Genomic DNA, 19690 nt, shown 5'->3' with positions numbered 1-19690 from the left:
AAAAAAAAAAAAGAGAAAACAGATATGAAAAGTTTTTTTTGTTGTTTTTTTTTTTTTTTTTTTAAAAAGACCATTTCGGCAAAAAGACAGCAACAAAATTCTGCTTCAACGTGTTCAAATATTCCCAGTATTCCTGAAGCTTTCTAGCATTTTGACAAGTCGTCTGGATTTCCTGAAGTGAAGGTGTGTTTGTTTGTTTGTTTGTTTGTTTGTGTCGGTGTGTAAGGCCTTTGTGTCGTTGATCCACAGGAGGTAGAATCAGAATCAGGCGATCTCCATCTCCCGCTCGATCCCAACGTACTTCAGAGCGTCAGCCTGACTGTACCTGTCACACACACACACACACACACACACACACACACACACACAGAAACACAGATAAACAACATATTTATCATCAGCTGCAACAGTTAGAGTCACTTCAGTCACAACTACAGAGACACAAATGAAATATCTGCATTAATAGTATTCAACATTAATCAAACAGCTCCAGTTTATTGTGGCTTAAAGTAAATTCTGCTATTATTGAACACCGAAACACGTGTAGAGCCGCTATGATTAGTTGATTATAATCAATAACTCGTTTCAGTCACTATGCTCCATAAATGTGAGGAGTTGCATCTTTTCTTCATCATGTCAGATTTTAACACAAACAATGTTGTTTTGGACTGTTGAATTGAAGACATTACTTCAGACAGAAGGGCATTTTTCTGATATTTTATAGACTTGTCAATCGATAATAACCGTCAGATTCATTGATGATGAAAATAATTGTTAGTTTCAACCTTTGTTTTTAGTGTGTGTGGATTTGTGCGTCTGCCAATGCACTAAAAAAAAATCTCTAGACTGTCACGTGAACTGAAACAAAGACGTCTCGTCTGAACAAAACTTTGAAGACAAATCCAAACATTAATTATTATTACTAGGCCTGAAGTCAACCAAAGAAAATGTACGACTGAAATCGTACATAATCAAATCTTCAACTAATGGGGGCGACGACGACAGGGTGCACCGTAAACTCGGCAGCCACATATTTCTCTGTTCTGTGTCTTCAGGTTATGCTAACCCATTGTTGCTAACTTTGGAGCTAACTCCCTCTATTTTTCCAGTATTTGGGGAAACAACTGTCGTGACTTTTTAGCATTTATTAACTGACACATTGTAGTCTGTACTGTATATTTACTGCCAGACTGACAACTTACTACTAACCTTTTCCTCTGCTGGACTCCTATCCACCGTAACTTCTCTGTCCCTCGCTCTTTCCCGCTCGCTACGCAAACATACTCCTCAACGGAGCCGCGCGACCAGTGGTTTCCCCGGCAACGACACAGAGGTTGACTCACGTACCGGAACAGCGCTGCTCAGAGACTCCCAAACGCTGTCGATTTCATTTTTTCATTCGGATATCAAATATTAGAAAATATTTTTTTAGCCTAGCGGGGGTTCTCGTTGTGTCATTATGGAGAAACACAGATTCAGTAAACGTTCAGTAACCGTTGAGAACAGTTTGACCCAGCAGTCTCCGTCAGGTTGGGCGAGTTCAAAGTTGTGAAAACTACGGGGGTGTTTTGAATACACCCCCGTTGTTTTCACAGGTAATTTGTTAGTCTGTCCCTCCCGCCGCAGGAAATAATGGATTAATCCTAGAAAACTGTTGATGTAGCACTTTCTCATTATGAAAATAACACGGAGATTATTCGACCAATGAGAATTTAGTCGGACGAGAGCATATCGACCAACTAATCGACCAGCAGACTACAGCCCTAATTATTACAGTTAAATAACTGATTCATATTTTCAGCTGCAGCCGTTTCTTCAAACTACTTCTCAAGTTAAACTTGCAGCTTCAGTTCAGAGTCAGTATGAATTAAGCTGGAAACAAAACATCACCAGTACCTCTGTGTACATGTGACCCATCAGAGAGAACCCAACTTCCCCTTTAAACATTGTTGTGTATATTTTTTATCTCTCTTCATCATCAATCTACCTTATTAGCCCGAATATGAAACAATATTTTATTTGGAAAGTTACGTGTGAAGAACTGTAGGTCGTCTGGTCAGAGATCCTCTCTGAATGAAGAGAGTAACGCTGTAACACCGGCTCCAAACTGATGATAACGACATCTACGCTCGTTATTGTGCAACAAAACCATTGAGGGTAAAAAACCAAGAAGAACTTTATCAAACCACCTGATCAACAAACATAAACATGTAGAAAAACAATATTTTAAACTGCTTTGCCTGCAGTGTCTCATCCTGGTTAAACTAATAACAGGAAAGCTGTTATCAGCTGACAACATGTCTAACATCAGACAAACATACAAAACTTATGGATGACGATTATTCATAATAAAGGTTGAGAAATGTGCAAATTACAGGAGTTTCCTGGAGAAACAAAATGGGAGCACAGCGGGGATGAAAATACGGGAGAAACTCGGGAAAAACAGGAGTGCTGGCAGGTCTGATCGGCTCCTACAGAGAGTGTTGCATTATGGGTTGTTTGTAGCCTTAATGTTGCTAAGCTAGCCGGTTTCTTCCAGTCTGTTTATAGTGTAATTCTGATTCCAGACAGAGATGGTACGCAATAAAGCAATAAAGCAATTTATTTAGGTTTCAGGATAATAACCTCAGACACTGATGTTATTGGATAAAATAAAAACCTCTGAGTTGTTCTTGTTAGTTTATTAGAAATGAAGGCAAACACATGAACGCCGTTACCTGTAGTCAAAGAACAGTTCCTCTCCGGTCTGGATGGCTCTCTTGGCGAAGATCCCGATCCTGTGATCCCCGTTCACCATCATCACTATGAAGAAACAGACAGACGAGTTACCACGGAGACGGAGACACGTGGTTCGGTAAAGCCGCTGGTTGCTCGGCAACATCTTCTTACCTTTTGCATAGCAGTTAGGATTGACAGAATGGTTAGCGAAGCGGATCTTGTTGCCTTTCCTTGTGGCATCAACAACAAAGTCTGGAGAGACAAAAACAGCAAACGTTAAAACCTGCGTTGTCTTTAACAGATTTAAATAATAATAAATAATAATAATAATAAAGGAAGTGATCTGCTCAGAGCTACATCTTCAAAATCAACGCTGTGAGTTTCTCGTGTTTGTTAAGTTACCGTTGTTGAGGTTGAAGAGGAAGCTGCACATGTATTTATCGTAGACTTTCCCTCTGCGGTCTGCTTCATCCTGAGAGATAATCTGCAAAGACCAACGTCATGTTACACTTAATATTTCAAAAAGTTTTATATTTCATATTCATACTTTTCTACAGTTGAGAAGAGCTGATAGAGAAGTTCATGTACAAACACATAAAATGTCTCAAAATCTTACATTTTTAAAGTGTTTAATCCACTATTTAAGAGTTTTCCTGCACAGAGAATTTATTTGGGTAGTTCACCCGAACATATTCAATCAAAAATATTGATTTTTTTTTTTGCATTTCTTTCATAAAAACTCTGTGGAAATGACACCAACAGACACATCACACAGACAGTAGTAGTGAAGAAACGGCAGCTGGGATGTGTTGATCTGAAATCGCTGCTTTTCTGAAGAGTTGAACATGTCGCCGTTGGGAAATAACAGCAGCGTATCGACGAGGAGCTGATGTGCTGAAAACATTGAGTTCAGGTATTTGGATGCTGCTCATTCACTGCCTGATGCTGCCTTCAGGATCAATCGTCTTTTTTAAAAAAAAAAATGCAGGTTCAAGTGCAGCTGAACTCGTCAGAGTTTAAGCTCGTGAATACAAAGCTTCTGGTTCAACTCTCAAGTGTCAGAATCTGATCACCACCAATAAACTCTCAACGTCTTTGACAGCCAGTTTTTATATAATCTGGATGAAGCAGGTCAGTCAGAGCTTCACGTACCTCTCCACAAAAACATATTCCTTTTTTTTTTTGCATTTCTTCCTGTCAAAACTCTAGAAACGCAGTCGAGAGTTAAGTGCAGCACACATTGACTGTGTCGAAGGCGTCAAATCATCTGACACCAACAGACACGTCACACAGGCGGCAGTAGTAGTGAAGGAACGGCAGCTGGGATGTGCTGATCTGAGGTGGGAACGTGATGAAATCGCTGCTTTTCTGAAGAGTTGAACATGTCGACGTTGGGAAATAAGTATCACGAGGAGCTGATGTGCTGAAAACATTGAGTTTGGGTGTGTTGATGCTGCTCATTCACTGCCTGATGCTGCGTTTAGGAAACTGCAGGAACGGTGCGTTCAAGTGCAGCTGAACTCGTCAGAATTTAAGCTCGTGAATACAAAGCTTCTGTTCAACTCTCAAGTGTCTGATCACCACTAATAAACTCTCAACCTCATTGACAGACAGTTTTTATATAATCTGGATGAAGCAGGTCAGTCAGAGCTTCACGTACCTCTCCACAGTATTCAGAGATGAACTCGTTCTTCTGGACCGGCTCTTTGATGAAGATGCCCCATCCCGCCACGTCTGACGGGGCCAGCAGCAGGTGCTGAGACAGGAAACATCAGAATGAGGTTGTGATGTGTTGATGCACAAAAACACACATGTATGTAGCGGATATGTTCAGTAAGATCAATGACTAAAAAGGTGTGAAAGTTACCTTCTTGGCTCCTCTCTGGATGGAGCAGTTCTTGCAGGAGACGTTCTTGCTGTCCCAGTGTTCTGCGGCGCCGCAGGTGAGGCAGAGGTCGGGGTCACACTCCCTGACCGCCAGGTAGCAGGGACACTGCTTGGTGTTGCACTGGGCTTTGCACCGACAACCTGGGAACCGGTTCTGACCTGCGGACACACAGCGGCACAGAAACAGTGACACAACATGAGACGCATATTATGAGAAACACACAAGAACAGCAAACTCTCCCGTTTCACAGGAAGTAATCTGAAGAAGTCAATCTGATATCATTGACAAAAATGTATAATCTGATCCAAACTACTGAGTATAAAGTGTCACACGGGGAGGTCACAGCAGGACATCAGAGAACACATTAGCAAGAACTGCAGTGACTCTTTTAGAGCTGCAACTGTTTAAATGTTCATTATCATTACAATTAACCTGATGAATATTTTCTCAATTAATCATTTGGTCACTTAATTATAAAAAGAAGTCGTTATAGTTTCCCCAGAGTTAAAGGTGACGTCCTCAGATGTCTTATTTTGTTCAACCAACAGTCCAAAACACAAAGTTATTCAGTTTACGATCATCTACAACAAAGACAAATCTTCACATTTGAGAAGCTGAAAAATCAGCAAATTTTCAGCATTAAATCCTTTAAAAAGTCAAAACCTATAAATCAATTATCTAAATAGCTGCAGATTCATTTTCTGTCAATAGACTGATCGATTAATCAACTAATCTATGCAGCTCTAAACGCTTTACTGTGATACATGTCAACATATAATCTGGTTTCTCTATAATTTTGATTTGTTTTAATGAAATATCGCTGCAGCCTGAAGAGTTTTATTCTGCGTTTTGACTGATGACACTTTTTTTTTCTGTATCTGTGTGTGAATCTTATCAATAACCTCCAGTGAAGTTGTGTTGGAGACATTTAAACATTTACTTCAGCATCTGTTTTAAGTGTCTACGTGACCATTAAATCCTCTTTCTCCTGCAGATCTGTGTTCTCTTCCTGCAGCTATGAAAAGCAGTTTTGTTGTTGTCATGAAGATAAAGAAAACAAACTAAAAGAAACCTGGTTACAAACATTGTTAAGCAGCATGTTTCCTTCCGTCTTTCATCGTCTCCATGATGATAATAACAATAATGATAATAAAGGTAAATGTGTGTTTCTTACACTCAGAGCTGCACTGGCAAAATTTCTCACAGAAGTTTTGAGCGGTGACGCAGGGACAGGAGGAGTCGCAGGGCTGCCGCGGGTGGTCACATGGCTGGTAGTTATACACGTGATTGGACGAGCCGTCTGTAAGGAGATGGAAATATCATGCAAATACAAACTTGAAGTCTTATTTCTCTTCTATCTTATAAAACTGTTGAGTCCAAACAACAACAAAACAAACTGTAACTGAGTATGAATTTAAGTGTATTTAGTGGTTCCATTAGCACGTCTACACGTCTGTTTCCTTTCATGTTCAGGTTGACATGACCTCTGACCTTTCTTCAGCTGGATCTTCCTGCAGTGAGTGGCCCACAGTCTGTGTTTCCTCTTCTTCTTCCTCGGTGGCGTGTCCTCGTCTTCAGTGGGAGCGCGAGCGATGATGCTCGACTCCTTGACCCTGAACTCGTAAACCTGCAGGACGAAGTCGAGACGACGTCAGGAAGAGTTTAATCTATAGTAGAGCTTATTATCAATTAATCTGCTGATTATTTTTACAATAAATCATTTTGTCTATAATTTCATCAGAGCTCATAATGACATCTTGTCTTGTTTTATTAAATCAACTCTAAAATATTCACTTTATCATCATTTATGACACAGAAAAGTGTCAAATCCTCAAATTCAGGAAGCTGCAACCAGAATTTTTTTTGTGTTTTTGCTCAAAAAAAAATGTCTAAAACGATTAATCAGTTATTAAAATAGTTGCTGATTAATTTTCTGTTGATAAAGTAATTGATGAATGATTGTAGCTCTAGTCTGAAGACGACTCCTGGTTGTAGCACCTCACCTGCAAACCGTCATATAAGACTAATGTATGTAAAGGTTTTAACTCCATAAAGCTCTTCTACCTGTTAAATAGTCATAAAAATGAAAGGTTACACTCTTAAAAACATTTAATTTTTCAGCTTCCAGTTTTAACAGACCAGCTGATCTCTTGCTAGTTTGGTTCTCCGTCGACATTCTACTTTTAAATGATCCTGTGTTTCAGATTTTTATGAAATGATGCATTTCTTCAGATTACAACAGAAGTCATTGTTTGCACCTGTTATAACTGATAAACATAAGATTCTGCTGGATGAGTTTAAATCCTCTGCAACACTTTCACACCCAGACTGTGGAGGTCACACAGAAGTGGTACGTTGATGTTATTTTATTCCTAAAAAACCAGTCAGAACCAGTTTAACACTAATGTTTTAAGACTGAATAATTCCCACATTTAAATACCTTCATCTGTCGCAGAGAGAGAATCCGTGTTTTCATCTGAGTCACTGTAAATGTGTTCAGTTCTCTGCCTCCGCAGTGACGACACAAGAGAGCACAACACAAATCTGCCTGTGGGTTAGTTTATAGTTTTAACTTTAAGTTTATGTTTAAAGTGCAGAATGTTTTAGTATTAAGAGAAGTTTTATCTTTGGCAGTTAAATCTGGTTCTTAAACTTTTAACCCTGCTAGATGACAAAATTTCTGTGTAACACATACAAACCTTTAAACAAGATTAAAGCCGTGTTCACATATAAACTTTGTCCAGAGTTTCACACATGTAGCACTCTGTTTGGTTCAGGTGAGGCCTGTGCAGAGCGTGCAGGAGGCAAAAAGTACGCTGCAGTTGTAATTTAGTGTTTTTAAGCTTTTCAGCAGAAATAAAACAGCTTTTATCTTACGAGAAATCACAGGAAGTCCTCTCTCCCATTAGAGCTAGCTTCACAGTGAAGCGTTCACTAAAGTCCATTTGACTGTTTCAGACATTTGTGTTCACACATGCAGCTCCTCAGGGTCTCCGGATAACTTGCAGGGTTGCAGTTCATGTGTGAGACAATCAAACATCCAGTCAGGACTCAGCTCTCACCTGTCTGCAGGTCTTGGTGCCTATGAGCCGTGCGATGGCGCAGTAGTTGTCGTAGTACGTCCCGATGAGAACCCTGAACAGAGAGGCCTCGGCTCCGCTCCAGTCCACCGCCTCGGCTTCACCAGTCAGCTTCATCTTCACTGGAGTCTGGCAGCGCGAGTTTCCCTCTGCACAGATATACAACATGACCACCGCCGTTATCAGAGAGCAACAACAACAACAAAGGGAATCGATCATTTTGCTTTAGAGACTCGTGTTTTATTTTTTAAGTTTGTACCCGAGCTGCTGGTGTTGTCGTCCTTCTTGTCGTCATCGTCTTTGTCGTTGTCCCGCTCGTCGTCTTTGCTGCCCTCGCGGTCGCTGTCTGTGTCTTTGGTTTCCGAGGAAACGGTTGGCGTGCTGGGCCGGCTGTTGCTGTTCGGCAGTCGTCCGCGGCGGCGGCCCACCATGCGCTTGGAGGGCGTCTTGGCTCGCTCTGCAACTACACCTGCAGGGTATTCCCTCACCATCCCATCCTGAGAAACAACAGCACAACGCTGTCGGTGCTCTCGTACACAAATAAAAACAATCCCTGCTGGCTGTCAGTGTTTATTTCTCTCTCTTTGGATGTTTCCAAACCTTTAGTGTTTGAAAAAGTACAAGAAGAAATAAAAACCATGAACGCTGCCGTGAAAGCTTCAGGTATTAGTGAACTCACCTGCACCAGGTACATGTAGCAGTCGATGCCGCAGGGTTTACTGTCCACCAGGTTCTCCAAGTTCTTGCGCTTATACGTGTTTGGAGTTGCATGGAAAGCTAAAGGAAGGAACACAAGGAGGAGGACGGTGTTTAGAGAAGATGCAGCTGGTTGGACGTGTCAAAGTCTGACGTTTATTTTAAGGTCATCAGACGACTTTCAGTTTAAACTTGACGGAACAAATTTAAACCTTAAAGCTGCCGGTTAAAACCACATCACAACTTTAAACTGCTACACATTTTGAGCTAATATGATGGAAATGTTATCTTTACTGTTTGGATTTCTGCGGCACGTCCGGCTGCTTGAGGAGTGTGTGTGTGTGTGTGTGTGTGTGAGAGAGTGTGTGTGTACTAACGGTGGAGGAAGCAGTCGTATTTGAAGCAGCGTCTGCAGAACAGTGTGTGGAAGGAGTGCAGGCTCTGCTCTCGCTGCACGGAGCGAGCGTTGGGGCCGTCGATGTTCGGCGTGCATTCGGGGGGCAGCGCGCCCGGCAGCTGCTGCTCCGTCAGCTCCTTGTACCTGAAAAAACAAAAACACACACAGAAATCAGAGCTGCCGCAGTCATGAGTCATGAGCTGAGACACACGTGGCTGAACAATACTGGGTTTTTGACGCCAATCTGATAAGTTGAAAGACAATACGATATATGAGCCATAATGAGTTGCATGAACACAAAACACTTTGGCAACGATCGCTGAAAATCGTTATTACAGAATTGTGACAAAGATCAAGTGAAGCAAAAAGGTTCATTATCAAAGACGACAGTAACAGTAAACATTTATCATTGATTATTTCCATAATACCTACAAATAAAAGTGTAAATATGACAAAATATATTAAACCTGATTTGCGAATAGAGGTGTAAATATCAAGCAGCAACCTCCGAGGCTGTAAAATGAAGCCAAAAACTGCAGTTCCTTGAACGGCCACTTGAGGCTCCAAAAGCGAGTCAATCCCCATAGACCCCCATGTTAAAATGCTCAACTTTACAGCAGAAATAAACATGTTTACAGTCTGGTACAAACAACGGTTTTGGTCTCTGTAGCTAATTTCCTCTTTCATGACAACTGTACGGGGGGTGATTCTTTTTATAAATCACTCATTTAAGTTTTATTAAGCCGTAATGAATAATGAAGGACATGGCTGCTTTGAGTGACAGGTCCGCCAGCCACTAGGTGGCTTGTTTCAGCCATTCGGCCCGCCTCTTTGCCTATTTTTGATTGGCTGGGAGTTAGGCAGAGTCACGCGCTGCCAAGATGGCGACGGCCGGAGCGGCTCACTTTGAGCTTCAAACACAGATACATCAACAGTCGATGATGTTGGATTTGTTTCTTTAAGAGAAATACTTCCATGTTTGTTTCTCGGTTCTGGTGGCCAGTTTAGGTGTATTTGGATTCAATCAAAGTCACAATGGGCTGTGTCATTTAATGCTATGCTATGCTATTCAATTAATTTATCTCACCGTTACCATGACAACGCTAGCACATGCACGCACAAACAAAACCCACTAACTTCTCTTTCAGCTCCTCAGTGGAGCCCTTGTCGGGGAACATGGAGGAGATGGCTTCAAAGATTTTGTCAGAAGGAAACTTCTTGGTGCTGTCGTTGCTGGTTCGACCTGCAGAGACAGACAGACACACGCACGCACGCACACGCACACGCGCACACACACACACACACACACACACACACACACACACACACACACACACACACACACACACACTTTCCATCAGGGCACAAAACTAACAAGGTTTTTATTAAATGAAATAAAAGCTTCTGAAATGTTGTTCAGCTATGAAGGAAACTGCAGAATATACAAATAATCTTTAACCCTTCATGTTTCATCAACATCAGGCCAGAGGTTTGACAGTTACATCATTTTAAACCTTGAAACTTTGACCTTTTCCTTATCAGGTGACCTGTGTGATTTATTAAACTTGTGTAAAAGTGCAGATGATTGGACGCAGTTTCAAATGTAATCTTTCCTGCCAAATTCACTGTGTGAGGGACAAGAAAACAGAAAATAAAGGAGGTATTAAAAAGTTTTCTACAGATTTTACGTGATACTCTGCAGGAATAAATGAATAAAAAAAATGTTGCATCCATTGTTGGGAGTGCAAAGACAGTCCTAAAGCTGCAGGAAACACAACGTGCTCAGTTTAGTAGCTGCACAGAATAACGACGTGAATCTGACTGAAGCCTGTTGGTCTGGACACACCGAGACGTTAGCAAGCGACGTGGAGGAACAGCCGGTGAAGAGGCAGGTTGGCTTCATCTGACCCTACAAAGACTGATGTACTTACTCTCGTTGTTGATGAGGCCATCCTTGCGGGGGTCCTCTGGGTGCTCTTTGCCGTCGCACAGCTCCATCTTGTCCACCTTGAAGTCCTGTTCTTCCTCCTCCTCATCGTCCTCGTTGTCGCTGTACTGTGCCAGAGCGCTGACCAACTCCACAAAGATCTCGTCGTTGATGAAGCCGCACTCTACGAAACACAAGACGTGCAGAAAACGTCTGACGGTTATGACTTAAAACACTTAGAAAAATAAAGAAATACAAAGCAACATCTCTACATGTCTGAGTTTTAAGAGCCACAAACTCTTGAGTTGAACTTTTACCTCGTTACAATATGACCTCATCTACCGTTGACCTCGTTATCTCTGAGGATAAAATGATCAAACATTTGTAAACATTTGTCATCGTATTATAAACCGCTGTGCTGTGTTCAAGTGTCTCATAAGTTTTGAAACTCTTGAATCTATTACTCAAACTGGACCTTCTGAGTCACTCTCCACATCCTCACCAGTCCTTCAGTACTGACGGAAAACACCCACAACGCTACACCCTCTTGCATATTTTTAAACACAGCGCTATTTTCAGTCAGAGATATTGATACAGGATGCTCAAGAGTGCAGAATGAACATTTCGAGTGCAGCTACGGGCTCCGTTTACTGCCACCGAGCCTCACCTCTGTCTCCGTGGACTTTGCCGTCATAGTTCTTGATGAGCTCTTCTATGAAAGTGCCGTCCTGGTCCAGGATCTCGTCTCCCATGTAGGGGATGTTATGGAGCACCGTTTCATCCTCCACCTAATGCCAACAATTAAAAAAAAAAAAACATTACAAACAACACATCATCACAACCGGATGCAAAAAGTATATTTTACTGTAGGTTTTCTGATTCGCACCATGAAGTTTTGCTGCAGCGGTGACCAGGAGTACATGACCGGGACTGAGGCCACAGCGTTGAGGGTCTTCAGGGGGATCACCTGCCTCGGGAACTCGGAGAAGCCGCTGTCCACCGTGCACTGTGACGGACAGAAGGGAACAGGAACACTCAGAACAGCCTTTTAAACACTTCTGACAAAACACTTTATAGACACGACGGGTCACCGGACACGATGTCGATCAATCCACTGACCTCTCGGGTTCCTCTTAGGGAGCCGACAGACGTCATGATGTGAACAGGCTGGATTCTCCTGGTCTTCCATTCCTGGTTCAAAATGTCGGTCCGCTCCATGATTTTCTGACGGTTGGTGTTGAACATGCTCTGAAAGAGTTCAAGGAAACTTTAATCAACAACAAAAAATTTTAAGGAGGAACTGATGGGAGCGGAGTGCCAACATTTCACAGACTTTGTTCAGTCTTCCAGCCGTTTTGGCAGATGAAACTTTATTTGAGTTTCCCTTTTAAAACGCTGTAAAAACAGTGACATCACCAATAAAAGATGCATCACCAGTATAAGTGACAGAGAACATTACTGGAATGTTAAGTGGTCTCTATATCTGACAGTGATTTAAAGAATTTCCAGAAGCTGTGGCTGCTGCTCTCTTCTCCGTCTGGATGAATTAACAACATTTTATGTTCTTTTATATGAACATTTCTCATAAATCAAAAGGCTGAATTAAAGACTCCCCCGGTGCATCTAAAGCTTTTCTTCAACTGCCTGAACAGCAGAGACAATTTAAACAAACCATTACAGAGACAAAGTGCTGCTGAAGTGAGGGTTAGAAGCCTTTATGAACCTAAATCAAGGTCAATATGACTTTGAACTTCAGCTTTTAAACCAACATGAGAAGCCTTTACTTGATCAGAAACATCTACAACACCATGACAACTGAAACTTCCTCTACTACACTGACCCTGTGGTGAAAGTTGTTTTTCTCAAAGTCTAAATCTCAATGTGGTTATTTTTAACTGCTGTTTTGTCAGTTTTACACAAGGGAACAGTGAGAAGCTGAAGGAGTTTACAGCAGCTTGGACAAATATCCGATTCAGTTAGTTTATAAGAGTAGTGTGGGTCAGTGTTGTCATACAAACAGGGAGACAACAAAAGACAAACTAACAAACAGCCTCCTGTCTTCTAAAAGCAAACGTCTCTTCTGCAATTCTGCCAAACACCAAACACAACCAAGAACCTAATAAACATTTACCTTCTTTTTTTTCCCTGATGACACTTCCTGGTATTTTTGCACTGTGTTTAATGCTATAAATGATCGTTAGTCCTCTGCCAGCCGTTAACATGCACCAGCCCCTCAGCTGATTTCTCTGAACATGTGCACGGAGTGAACGTCTTGTAAACGTGTGTGTGTGTGTGTGTGTGTGAACAAACCTTGACCTCGTCGGCCCGTCTGAAGCGTTTGAGCTGCCGAAGCCTCATGTACTCAGACTTCACTCTCCTCTTCCAGCAGGCAGGACCCTTTTCCGAACGCTTCCCAGTCAGCACCATGATCACCCTGCAGTCAAAACACAAGAAGCGTCTTCACACAGTTTTCATAATCAATGTCGTCACAACTGATATCTTCACACTTTTACGAGACATTGAGGCCTAATAAAGTCTGCTGATCATCTCCAGCTTGTGCCTGTCGAGTAACTGCTGCCTTAAACCTGCGTTCTCTCTAACGGCCAGCAGGGGGCGACTCCACTGGCTCCAAAAAAAGGTCCGATTGTTTGGAAGTCTATGAGAGAATGACTCGACTTCTTATTTGATTTATTACCTCAGTAAACACTTTCCTAATGAGTTTATTGTCTCAATCGCTGGTTTCAAGTCTTCTACAATACAGCATGATGTTCATTTTATAAATTGTGGTCCCCATTTAGAGTAAAATAGACGATAAAGCAGCGTACGCGTTAGGGCGTGCTACATTGTGATTGACAAGTCGCTACCACAGCGGTGCGTGAGGTGCTGTAGACGGAGCTCCTCCCCAGCTCCACGCTCTCGTCCAAATATGGTCACTTCTGGCTCCAAACAAACCCCAGGATGGTGACGTTCAAAATGCCAAACTCAAGGTTTCAAAACAGGAGCCCATAAACCGATGGGTGACGTTACAGTGGCTACGTCTGTTATTTTTATACAGTTTATGTTTGATCCTTTTGTATTTATGATTATAGTGCAGTAACAGACTTTGCTGTTCAATAACCTGCAAGGTTTTTCACTTACTGTGTTTTCTGAAGACATGTCTCCAATCTTCAAAGCCTTTTCTGTTGGGCTGGTACAAACTATATATATATACACTGTATATATTAACTTCTGCTGCACAGTGAAGTAGATATTAAATCCCTTTTGCAAGAAGTGAAGCCATTTCTCAAACCAATACGCATCTACTATTTTTGTAGAACACATCACCAAAACACAATGTTTTATTATCATTTTTGTTCATTTATCTATATTAATCTCACTATATATGAAAATATAAAATCATGTGTTCGTGCAACATACGAGGAGATACAGTACGTCATCTATCTTTAGTTTAGGAAAGAGTACAGACCATAAAACAGTGGCTTTAAAGTGGGAGAAAACTGGTTTATATCTGTGACTCGGACGCAATAATCAATCTTCAAATCGTGGGAATAAAAACAATGTTATACAGGCATAAACTGATTTCTGACACTGATACATAATCAGCAACTTTCTTTTATGTAAAGAAAAAGTACCTCATAAATTGAGTAATAAATGTTCATCACATCAGAAAGGATAGTAACGTCATGGGAAGTGAAACTGCGGTTGTCATTTTAAGAAACGTCGCCTCCATGAAATGTTGTAGGTGCAGGTTTTAGACGGTGTTCAGGAACTTTTCTTATTAATAATCCTATAAAATCTCCCCCCCACCCCCCACGCCGAGAGACACACAGCAACAACTCATCTACAACTACAGCTTCAACTCAGCTTTCATTCCTGTGGAGGACGGTTCAGGTGCAAGTGACGGGATTCCCCAAAACCTCTTTGCAAGATCTGTTGTTCACTTGGAGGGGGGGGGTATAGAACAGGAAACTTTCTCTACTCTTTATGAATTGCAACAGTCTTCTTGTCCATGTGTGATATCCATCTGTCACCCCGGCAGTCAGCGCCTGTCGCTGCCTACCGGCCCGGCTGGTCTGACTGAATGTCACACTTCTGATCAGACATGTCAGACGGCTGTCATGGAGACATGCTGCTGCAGTCTCAGTTAGAAATGTGGGGGACTGAGTACACCTATTAATATTTAGCACATCCTCACTGATATGAATGGAGCAGAGAAAATATTAGAAACAGCTCACCATATAATTCAACAGCCTTCAAAATTACCGCACTAAATACGCTTTCGACATCACAACTCCTACTACGGCTGTATTCACTGCAGGGCTGTAGTTTTAGATTGCATCAGCTCCGTGTACATACAAAAATAAATACGTAACTGAGTGTGTATGAGCCTCTTTATCAACATGTGGCTGTTTGACATGACTTCAAACTGATATGGTGAAACAAAGAGGTGCCTCAGTTACAAAGTAGCACCAGAAATGACTGGTCATACATAGTTGACTCCAGTTCATATGATGTTGTAAATAATACAATAAAGTACATTTACCCAACAACTGTTGTTGTACTTTACTTGAGTATTTCCATGTGATGCTACTTTCTACATTTCAGAGGGAAATATTGTACTTTCTACTCCACTACATTTATTTAACAGCTTTAGTTACTTTTCAGATGAAGATTTGACACAATGGATAATATAACAAGCTTTTAAAATACAACACATTGTTAAAGATGAAACCAGTGGTTTCCAACCTTTTTGGCTTTTGACGTCTTACAAAAAGCAGTGTGTAGTCGGGGTCACATTTCACATGTCTATGAGTTGTTAACAGCTCCACCAAATAGTGATTTTTCCCTCTAAACTTCTCACATGCTTTCATTTCAATAAATGTTCAAATGATCCAATATTTCAGCAAAAATCAAAGATTAGAGAAAAAAGTCCAGAAACTGAAAACAGATTTGTGTATCAGAACTTTGTTTTTTCTTCTTTCCTCTCCCATTAATCATCTCACGACCCCTCAGATTTATCTGATGACCCTTTGGAGGGGCAAAGTAGTTCAAACAAGGATCTAAATACTTCTTCCACCACTGGTTGAATATATGGCACGTAGACAAACAGACAGAGGGATCTTTGATTAAGTGACCAACAGCGTGTCTTGTTGATGGTGAAAACACCTCCCAGTTAAGTGTCCTGGTTTGATTTAGAGAATACACATCATCCAGAGTGCTGTTCTCTGCCTCTCCCTCTTTATCTAAATACACTCTAGCAGACAACCAGAGACATGTCAAGCAATAACAGGAAACAGCCAAGTTCATTAACGACATATCTGGATATACAAGGATGTAAATTAATCTAGATAAGGACTGCTTCCACCTGCTTTCAGGACCAGTTAGCTTCAAATAACAATAGTAGGGAGAGCTCACTCCACCTTCATTTAACATCTGGAAGTCAAATGTAAACATAATTTTAGAAATGAAAAGAATACTTTATAAAATCAGTAAACAAGAACTGTGATATTTGAAACTGGTATAAATAGATTAAATATGAGGTTCACAATTACATAACATTGAAGGATTTATTGTAAAAGGAAGCAGATGGCGAGCTATAAAATAAGGATTCAGCCTTGAAGAGTTAAAGATGTAATCAAATCAATGTTAAATATAAGGACCAAAGGATTATTTGACATTGATAAATGAGTTAATCAATGAGGTATTTGTATGTGTGTGTATATATATATATAAAAAAAAGAGGTATGCAAGCGTACTGTTTTGCCCATGTACCATGGGCAAACTGTCAGCCCTGCCAGCCATTTTCACCACCATCATTATCGTTGTTTCAGACGACATCAAACACTTCACAGCTCTCCCACCTTCATTAGCAGTTTTATTTTATTTAGCCACAAAGACGGAGCTTTCTACTGGTCAGACAGAGACAGAATAACCACCAAGAACCAGGTTCCTGTCTGTCCGGCTCCTCTGGCCATGACTGTCTATATTAAGATAGTCGTCAGCCCACTGCAGTGTGGCTAATTAACAGGTGTTTAGTTGTAATGTTAACAGAGAATGCTGCATTTTACCAAACTGACAAACTCCCTGGGTTGAGATCAAACATACTACGTTCTTCCTCACGGCTCAGATTCAGCTCTGCTGGTTTTTGTTAGTGATTATGTGGCGCAGGTGTTAGTTAGCGCTTCTGGCCTGTAAGAGCCCAGTAGAACTGTTATGTTCTGTGTGCGTTTTACTAATTTCTCTGCCTTTTAAAAAGATTACTTTAACTGTTAATACCCAGCAGATAAAACTTACAACACAATTCTTGCACTCCAGAAATCAATCGATCAATTTCATCACGAAAAATGTATTAATTTTCAATATATGAATGGGTGTGTAGAATCTAAAAAGACACTGAGCTGCATTCAAAGTCATTTTTGGTGGGCGGGGGGGGGGTTTCTTATGCAGAGTCCAACAAAGCTGCAATAAACAGGCCACTGTTAAGTGAATAAAATGTGAGGTAATTTAACTATATTTTAGCGCTAATAGTGTGATCTCAGGAAATGTTGGTTATTGCGATAATACCGCTTACCGTGATATCGCTATAGGTCATTCCTTTCAAACCTGAAAACTAAAGTTGACTAGGCTCTTCTGTTAGGGCCCCTCAGTTGTTGAAAGACCTGCTAACACATTGTCTTCTTTTAAGTCACTTTTAAAAACTCACTGTTTTAGACTAACTTTTTAAAAAATATATATTTTACTGTTTATTTAATTATCTTTCAGTGTATTTTATTATGATTTATTAACCCTTTGCTTCTCTTTATAAAATAGTATGTAAAACACTTTATAACTTGTTTTGAAAAGTGTTATATAAAGGTATTCTTATCATTATTATTATTATTATTATTAACATCCATAACAATCATAGCATGAAAATGTGATACTGACAAAACCCTAATATACACATGTGTGTGTGTATATGTATATCCTCCATCATAACACCTCATTTTTTTCATTTCTTTATTTTTCTTTCATTTTTTATGAATGCCATCATATGAAATCAAATGTAAATTACGTAAAATGCACTCTTAGCTGTCGATAGCTTGCCGGTGTCGTACCAAGTTTGTATCCCCTCATAAGTGTGTTTCTCCCGGCATAAAAACGACTTCACCATGGTCCAAGTTGACAGGAAGAGTGGCTCTTCCAGCATCCATTTTTAAATTTAAAGAAATGTGTAAGAACTAGGCTTAAAAAAGTTAGTATCTCTTTACGAAGGGGAACAATTCTGACAGGGATACAAAATTTGGCACGACACCCCCGGCGAGCTAGCTAACAGTTGGTTAGTTAACAAAGATTGAGGCGTCCGCAAAGCATCAAGAGCTGAATATTAAAGACACCAACACTGACACCTCGTCTTACCTGTACAGGTGGCTCCGTCCTCATTCAACGGGGTGATTCGAGATCGATACGACAAACACGGGCAAAGTCGTCCTTTGTGTTGGGGATTAGCACAGCTAGCTGGACGGTTAGCTCGGTGGCTAACTAGCGGTTAGCTCCGGAGGAGGGAGTGATTCTCTACGCGACGCCGGCTTTACGCACACGGAGTCGGCACACAGACCAACCAGCCGTCCCCTCCTTCTAGACACGGCTTTACCACTAAAGACACCGTGTTTACAGGTGGGATTCACACTGGTTATTTCCACCACTGCCTTGTAAACGATTTGTCCGGCTTCAATGTTTCCGCCTCGGCACGGCCGCGGTTCAAACTGCTCTCTCACTCACCGCCCACTACGGCTGCAGCAGATTCAAGAGGCGCCAAACGTTTGGGCCAATCACATCAGCCGACGTTAGGGATTCTCAGTGTCGTGGCACGCGATTGGTCAGATTGTGTCACAGTGTTAGCCAATGAGATTTAGCAGTGCGCCGGGGGCCCTGCAGCGGGGACATGTGGACAGGTTCCCTTTGTTCTCTCTCATGTCAGCGGAATAAAACACACACAAAAACACACAAAACAGCGCGTTTGACAGCTAAATTGTTAATGACTATTCTTAACCATTAATTTTCCACCAGTGTCAGTGACGCGTGTCAGTTGTCACATTCGTATTAGTGAGCTAAAAACAACCAGGTTTCAGGAAAATATTGTGCCGAATTATCAATTAAGTAAGACCTCTGTTATCGCTGGATCTGGGTTTTCTTTAGTTAACATCCCCCTCCACTCAAAAATGTGTTTTTCCTCTTGTTCCCACAGCTGAATGTTTGATCTTCTCTGTGCAGAATGATGTGTGTGCAGAGTTTGTTTTCATATTCATCTGCTGAAAGTGGAAAGTTTCTCTGTGAACCCTGAAAATCTGATTTTGAGGAGTGGGCATACCAACAGGATTTGTGACATAACAGCTAATTTGGAGCTAATCTTGGATCAATATTCAATATACACAAGTGTGATGTGGAAACATGAAGCCTCCAGTGCACAAACACTGAGAATTGACTTAACAGTGAAGTAGGAGACATCTTGGGGTCCCAAACAAACACTCATAAAACAAATGGAAAACGAAACAGCACATGACACAATAATACATAACACAACAATGACACAACAAACAACCAAACAAACAAGAAACTGAGAAACAAAAAAACAGAAGCGTTACAACCTTAGACTAGACATAAGAAAAAAGATCAATCTGTAAAGGAACAGTGATAGCATTACTGAAAACAGACAATTTGTTTTAAGAGGAGAAAACAAAACATTTTTAAATAAGCCAAATTATGACGTATATATTTTCAGGTAACTTATTCTTCCAATCAGAAGGAGCCTGAATCATAAAAGCTTAATTACAGTGAGCATTTAAACGAACTCTGTGTCTCATCTACTGTGTTTTAGATATGATAAATCCTCCACCTGTCTCGTGCCCGGCTGATGACAGCTCAGGTAAGAGCACGAGCGCAGGTGACAGCTCCGTCTGTAGCAGCTGTGACAGTTAATAAACGTTCAACAGCCTCAGTTTATC

General features: G+C 41.0%; 1 protein-coding gene across 1 annotated transcript; it reads right to left on the bottom strand.

Moving 5' to 3' along the window:
• Positions 1–25: 25 nt before the first annotated feature.
• Positions 26–18484, bottom strand: ezh2 (enhancer of zeste 2 polycomb repressive complex 2 subunit). The gene is made up of 19 exons (XM_042398668.1): positions 18105–18484; positions 13017–13140; positions 11826–11954; positions 11593–11712; positions 11374–11494; positions 10711–10890; positions 9917–10022; positions 8760–8923; positions 8366–8463; positions 7946–8183; positions 7669–7835; positions 6098–6233; positions 5781–5906; positions 4586–4764; positions 4379–4474; positions 3121–3202; positions 2890–2970; positions 2718–2802; positions 26–325 (listed from the first exon to the last, which is right to left on the bottom strand). Exons 2-19 carry the CDS (start codon positions 13131–13133, stop codon positions 265–267), a joined length of 2286 nt encoding a protein of 761 aa, XP_042254602.1. The 5' UTR covers positions 13134–13140; positions 18105–18484; the 3' UTR covers positions 26–264.
• Between the last annotated feature and the right edge of the window lie 1206 nt (positions 18485–19690).

This window comes from Thunnus maccoyii, chromosome 21, assembly GCF_910596095.1.
Source record: "Thunnus maccoyii chromosome 21, fThuMac1.1, whole genome shotgun sequence".
In the NCBI taxonomy this organism is placed as follows: domain Eukaryota; kingdom Metazoa; phylum Chordata; class Actinopteri; order Scombriformes; family Scombridae; genus Thunnus; species Thunnus maccoyii.
The sequence above is the reverse complement of the archived record's forward strand: the minus strand, read 5'-3'. Positions and strand labels throughout refer to the sequence as shown.